Source organism: Pinus tabuliformis, chromosome 2_1 (assembly GCF_031772625.1).
Source record: "Pinus tabuliformis cultivar Carrire ecotype Pingquan chromosome 2_1, CPIR1, whole genome shotgun sequence".
Taxonomy (NCBI): domain Eukaryota; kingdom Viridiplantae; phylum Streptophyta; class Pinopsida; order Pinales; family Pinaceae; genus Pinus; species Pinus tabuliformis.
The window spans coordinates 268285861-268293502 of NC_142299.1; the positions used below are offsets into that span (position 1 = coordinate 268285861).

General features: G+C 29.4%; 1 protein-coding gene across 1 annotated transcript; it reads right to left on the reverse strand.

Annotated features, from left to right (window-relative positions):
* Positions 1 to 2379: 2379 nt before the first annotated feature.
* Positions 2380 to 3075, reverse strand: LOC149199781 (uncharacterized). Its single transcript, XM_089400707.1, has one exon. It carries the CDS (start codon positions 3073 to 3075, stop codon positions 2380 to 2382), a length of 696 nt encoding a protein of 231 aa, XP_089256833.1.
* Positions 3076 to 7642: the final 4567 nt, after the last annotated feature.

Consider the following 7642-nt stretch of genomic DNA (forward strand, 5'->3'; position numbering starts at 1 on the left):
TTTACTATTATTGGCAGGTATAATAAGAAAGACCACCACGTACATTTATTATCATTATTTACGCTACTTTTATTATCATTATTTGCCCTACAGGATTATAACGAGATTATATTAATGAATTTGTGATTGGTGTTAGTTATTTGATTTATAATATTAAATTTAACAAATAAATAATATATTTTTAAATATGATTAAAATATTATATTTTAATATTTGTATGATAAATTTAGTGTTTTTTTTTTTTAAATATAATTTTATGTGTATATTTATATAACAATCTTATTCATAAATTTTGTAATGTTTGTGTGTAGAACGATTTGATTTCTTCTAAAGTTTGGTAGATCTAGAGCTAAGATTGATTTAGGTTAGTTAATTATTAATTATAATTATAGTTATAATTTCATTTTCATTTTCATTTCATTTTATTTTATTTCTATCCAATCAAAATATTAAAATGTAAATTGCTACATCTCTACCATATAAACTCCAAAATTTATGTTTTTAATTTTAATTTTAATTGTACTTTATTTTGACCAAGTCAAAAATTTTAACTAGACATTACAGTATTTAAAAGAACATTACAACATCTCTACTGTACTAAGCTCTAGAGCACCTCTAGGCATAACAATCTTATTCATAAACTATATATATATATATATATATATATATATATATATATATATAATTTGATTGCTAAATAAATTTGAAGTCTTATCAGAACTTTTAAGATCTAATACATTGTTTATTGGGAAGTGCTTACCACTTTCTCCTTTCAATATTTGTGCATTGATTTTTGTATATTTTGTTGTTAATTTGTGACTACCACATTCATATAAATTAAATTGTTAGTAAATGCAAATGTCAATCTATGATAACCATCATAACACTTACTCCATAATACATGTCATATTCTTAGATTAAAAGATCATAAGAATTAATTAAACTATATATTTATTATTATTATTAATTATAAAAGAATTCTTAGATTAAAAAAATCACAAAAATTAATTAAACTATATATTTATTATTATTATTCTTAATTATAAAAAGAATTGATCTTGAAGTAACTTAGCTCAAGTGTACGATATACTTTTCGTGTGTTTAGTGTCCTAGTTTGGTGGGTTCAAATCTTTGGAGACAAGTTGGCAGTTGACCCTTTTGGCATTTATGAAATAGTGATAATTGTATATATATGAGGTTACTCATTTCACTAATATATAAAGATATTCTTAACCAAACTACACTTTATCATAAAAAATTTATAAATTTTTTTTGCTAAAATACTTTATGAATATTACAAGTTGATATGACTTTTTTTAATTAATTAATTTAAGATAAATAAATTAAAAATAATAAAAAAATAACTAGACTATATAATAGTGGGCTCTTTAATGGGCCTGGAGTATGCCCTAAAACTGATTCTGCTTGGCTAAGAGCTCGTCTTCCTCGGACGTAAGGAAACAGGTTAACGGCCCAAGATCCAGAGGCATCTGGCAGGAGTGAAAGCCTGCTCCCTTACGGACCACCAGCGGGTTATTTCAGGTGGCGTGGTTTTCCTTGATAACAGTGATGTGTCAACTGACATTCGCGGATAGCAGCCAGAGATGGCTGTCCTCACTATTGGTTTGACAAACTGAGTTTGATAGGTTTTTCCACCTTTTGAAAAAAAAAAAATAGTGGACTCTTTAAGAAAAATAAAATATATATATTTTTATGTAATTAGGATAAAATACATTTATACATTAAAAATTAATTTTAAATAAAAAAAAAAAAGTTAATTAATAAATTAACAAAACACCAAACTCCAAATCATAACATAGGAGAGTTTAGTTAAACCACGCCATTATAATTTACAACCGCAGCATGGAACACTATTCAACTATTGACCTTGTCCGCGGAAAACGGAGATTTACAGTACGGTTAACCTCGGGTGTTGAAGGGAATATGATTGGCCAATATTGCTTTGCAGTCAAAGCAGGTAGTCGTTTGAAATTCACTTCAACCAGTTGCTTCGCCATTTTTTATATGATTAGCCATTATCGCTTTGCAGTCGAAACAGAAGTCTTGACAGTGCCGTTTGAAATTCAATTCAAGAAGCTCTGCCATTTTTTTATATGCACACGAATTACATTTGTTACATGCATATCTCTTAATCTTCCACACAAGAAAGCCTACTAGATTGACTGGAGCTGGGCACAGTTGACAAATCAAGTCTACTTCAAGTCCATTACTTCAGCAGAAATGACGATCATGACTGATCGCAAAAACGAAAACTCTACAAGGAAGTACTATATAATATCGCAGCAAAAATCTTGGCCGAGCTATGACAGAATTAATGAAAGATGTGCCAGAAAAAAAGAGCACAATACATTGAACTGATCAAGAGCGCGAATTGTTCTTCTCTTCCAGTCTCATAATTTTCATGAATCTCTTGTGGCCGATCATCTTGTCATTTTCCTTGATACTGTCAAGCTTCGGTCTCCAACACTGGGTTCTGCAATTGACCAACTGTGCATAGACTTTCCGTAACTCAGGGGTATTCAAAAGTCTATTATCCTCATCTCCCAAATCCCCGCCTTCAGAACACTCACGTTCATCAGCGTCATGCCATCCTTGTTCCAAAAGCTTTGAAATAAACTCGGGGCAGACTCTGATCCGAAGTCTTCCGCCAACGTCGCTTTTCTGTATCTCAAACGGTTGACACAAAGCAGAAGCGCGTTCGATACTGCGAAGCGGAGCTGATTGGCGAGCTGTGGAAGTAAGTGGAGATTTTGTGGGCGGGGGCGGCGATATTAAGGAAGCGAGCGATAGGAGAGATAAGGGAGAGTGAAAGAAGTGTTGGGGTAGAAGGAAATACTTGTTGCCCAACTTCAGTTGGTCACTTGGAGATAGAGTGGGTGTCTTATGGCCGATGTAGAATGAATCGGAGTGACAGACTAAATGTTGAGGGAATTCTTGAATGATCCGGGCAGCGCAGAGTGGTTTATTAAGGATCTGAACGGTGCCGGCAAGGGGAACCAACTCAATGGTTTCCTTGTGATTGCCCACCGTGAGACAGCAGATATGGTTGCCCATATGTTATTTGGTTTCTTATGAGCAAGCGAAACATGAATATACTGCAAGGGCAGAACGCAGAAGTGGTGTGTTATATAAATTGTAAAACCAGTATTTATAGAGTAGGAAAGAGAGTCGTGAAGGAGTAGAGAAGATCGAGTCAACCAGCAGCCCATTCTCGGTATTATCTTCATCATCAGATCCGTGATTACAGCCACACTTTTGACAGTTGGAAATGAATGCAGGCATGAAAAGGCCAGTTGGCATCAGCTTACTTTTCAGTTTACCCAAAGTAAAGCAAATTTCATCGTCGGTCTTACGTCAAAGGTGCACTGGCGGCGGCCCTAGTTGAGTTTATAATTCGAAGCTCTTTGGGAAAATCACGGGCGCCACACTTTTGACAGTTGGGAATGAATGGATGCATGAAAAAGCCAGTTGGCATCAGCTGAGTTTTCAGTTTACCCAAAGTAAAGCAAATTTCATCGTCTGTCTTACGTCACAGGTGCACTGGCGGCGGCCCTAGTTGAGTTTATAATTCGCTGCTCTTTGGGAAAATCACGGGCCCCGGTTGAGTATGTAATTTGCAAGCTCTATGGGAGGGCTTTCATCTATTGCTCATTTTGAAATATATTGACCATGACTGCCTCAAGCAAGTCCAAGAGACATCGGACGTTCAACGAAGGGTGGGCGCCCAGTGGCCGTCCAAAACTTCGAATCTAATTCTTATAGACTATTCAAACTTGCTGTCTCAAATACGTCTTTTGAAATAGAAACATTTAATCAAGTTCGTTGAAGTTGATGTAATGTGAGCCATTAAAACAAAGCTACATATAATTCCATTTAAAGAGTGTTAGACGCTATTATTTTTTTAGTTTATATGACTTTGTATTTTATTCCGAGGTGCAAAGTATACTGGCAGGATAAAATCCCATACAACCACATTAATATTGTAACAAAACTGGTTGAGCGTAATATTAATATGGTAATATTAATCTGGTTGATAATAAAAAAATTATTATAACAAAAAGAATTATTGCAATATTTAGACTGTTTTATTAATATACACATTTACTTTATTAATATGTATAAAAAAGTTATGGGTAAATTTTAACTTGTCAAAAACAAGGAATTAGATATTTTATTGTAAAATGGATCATTTTGTTAAATAAAATTTGATTATATATTAATTTCGCATCTAATTAGAATATGAACTTATTAGAATTGGAATATTTTGCAACCTAACAAATTTTGTAACACACAACAGTTGTTGATAAGCATTCAAACTAACCATAGACTGAGCATATTTCTTTGACAATCAATCTAGGTCGTCAATTAAAAAATAAAAAAAATCAACAAACCATAGGCAGCATATTTCTTTAACAATCAATCTAGATTGTCAATTAAAAAAATACAAAAAAATCAACAAATCCTCATCCACCTTAAGCTGAAATAAGAAACACCTTAAATTGAAATAAAAAACCTTGAGTTGCCAATTTAAAAAGAATTTGCCTACCTTAACTTTCTCAAACGAACAATAAATTCAATTTAAACTCAAAATAGTTTAGCCAATTAGCTTTCTCAAACAATAAAATTCAATTTGAATTCAAAAATTGACTTCTTAAAATTCATAGCATTAATTAAAAAAAATACTTTTTTTGTTAGTGTAACAAATTAGTGCCCAAATTCATACTCAATATCTTTATAATTTATACTAATTAATCAATTTAAATGGTAAATATTTTGATATATAAAATTGAAAAAATTTGAAGTGATTAAAATATTATTATATATTTTAATTAATTATTTAATAAATATTATTTGAAAATGAGTAAAAATATCGCACTTGTAAAATTTATATTTATTTATATATATTAATATTAATAATTATATAAAATAAATTAATTGTGAAATTTAAAATAATTAATTAATTAATTAATGTGATAAAAATTAATAATTAATTAGATTTATCTTAATCTATGAAGTGTTAATTTTTTCCCGAGCCCAAAAAAGTGTTTGCACCTAAAACTTCGTCTGAAATACGTCTTTTAAAATAGAAAGTTGATGTAGATGTAATGTCAGCGATTAAAATAACGCTACATAGAATTCCATTTAAAGAGTGTAAGACGTTATTTTTATTAGAGGTGTAAAATATATTGGAAAGCTAAAATTGTAAATGTTAGTATAATTATATTAATATTATAATAAAAATAGTTGATTGTAACATTAATGTGGTTGATAACAAAAAAAAATTATTAGAAAAAAAATTATTGCAATATTTAGAATGTTTTATTAATGTACACATTTATTTCATTTACTTTATTAATATGGATAAAAATGTTATGGGTTAATTTTAACCTGAGAAAAAAAAAGAATTACACATCTTATTGTAAAATGGGTCATTTTGCTAAATAAAATTTGCTTATATATTAATTTACCCATCTAATTAAAATATAAATCTATTAAAAATTCTTCTGTGGGGGAGCCTGGTCGGGACGACACGATATTAGCCTCCCCACCCGGGATCGACCCACCGAACATGTTGGGCCGCCGTCGCAGCATATGTATTCTTTGGCCGATGGATGTAATATATTGTGAATATTGTATATACTAGGGTTAATATATTGCTTCTTTTGAGGGTCTTACCCCCTATCATTTCTCCCCTCTAAAAAATCTATTAAAATTGGAATAATCTCATATCGCTAGGAAATTGGTGGGCGGGAGCCACGTGGCAGGAATCTAATTTAACTTGAGAAAAAAAAAATTACACATCTTATTGTAAAATGGACCATTTTGTTAAATAAAATTTGGTTGTATATTAATTTCCTCATTTAATTAGAATATGAACTTATTGGAATAATCTGCAACCTAACAAACTTTGTAACACACTACTATGGTTGATAAGCATTTGAGTAATATATTGTGAATATTGTATATACCGGGGTTAATATATTGCTTCTTTTGAGGGTCTTACCCCCCATCATTTCTCCCCTCTAAAAAATCTATTAAAATTGGAATAATCTCATATCACTAGGAAATTGGTGGGCGGGAGTCACGTGGCACGAATCTAATTTAACTTGAGAAAAAAAAAGAAATTACACATCTTATTGTAAAATGGACCATTTTGTTAAATAAAATTTGGTTGTATATTAATTTCCCCATTTAATTAGAATATGAACTTATTGGAATAATCTGCAACCTAACAAACTTTGTAACACACTACAGTGGTTGATAAGCATTTGAGTAAGCATACTCTGAGCATATTTTCTTGAGAATCAATGTAAGTCATCAATTAAAAAAATACAAAAAAATCAACAAATCTCCATCCACCTTAAGTTGAAATAAAAAACTTTTGACACTTAAACCGATTAAAGAGAGTTAACTTACCTTAACTTTCTCAAACAATAAATTCAATTTAAACTCAAAATAATTTGGCCGATTAAGCAGAGTTGTCCTACCTTATCTTTCTCAAACAATAGATTTAATTTAAATTCAAAATAATTTGGTTTCATCGAAATTTAATGTATTGTGCATAAGAAAGCTAACGTTTTGCCCAGGCCACTGTAAAAGAACACATTTGACTTCTTAAAATTTAAGGTATTGTGCATAACGTTTTGTACACGGCACTGTAAAAGAACACATTTGACTTCTTAAAATTCATAACGTTAGTTGAAAAAAAATACTTGATTTTTTTGTTAGTGTAATAAATTAGTTCGCATGTTTATTTTCAATATCTTTATAATTTATGTTAATTAATCAATTTACATTTAAATGGTAAGTATTTCGATATATAAAAATGAAAATATTTAAAGTGATTAAAATATTATTATATGTTTTTAGTTGAAAATGAGTAAAAATGGTACTTCTAAAATTCAAATATTCTTTTTTAATGATTATATAGGATAAATTAATTTTAAAATTATATATATATATAAAATAATGTCATAAATATTTTTTTAATAAAAAATTTAATAATTAGTTAGATTTATCTTAACTCACAATCTATCAAGTGTCAATTTTTTTCCAGTCTAAAAGAGTGTTTGCACCTTAAAATATTTATTTTTCTAGAGACTTTATAAATCTTGAGTTAACACGAATATATATTTATTCTTACATAAGATATCATTAGTAAAACCATAAGTTTTGCTGGAGCCAAAAACCATAAACAATAAACTCACTATTTAACTTCAATTTTATTTTTTTCATTTTTTTTATTTTATTTATTTCTAATTTTATTTGTTTACCTTTCGACTTAATAAAAATAATTATATTTCAAATAATATAAATATATTACTTACATATTTTTAAATAAAATTAATATTTTTTTTTTCGTCGACCATGAAGAGAGTATCCACATAAAGTATTGGATAAGCTTAAACAACATACCTACTACACACAATTTTATCAAAAAAAATTCTCCCAATGAAATTTAGAAACTCTCATTAAACTTTTATTACTCAATTAATTATTATTGAATAGTATTTATGATATAAAATGGAAAAAATTACAAGAACAGAAATACCATCGGATCTTCTATACAAAAAAAATTATAGAGAAACATTAATGTATTTTCTCAACATCCCTCATAAAC

Excerpts from the sequence above, each read along its gene's own strand:
- LOC149199781 (XM_089400707.1), bottom strand. The coding sequence starts at position 3,075 with ATGGGCAACCATATCTGCTGTCTCACGGTGGGCAATCACAAGGAAACC.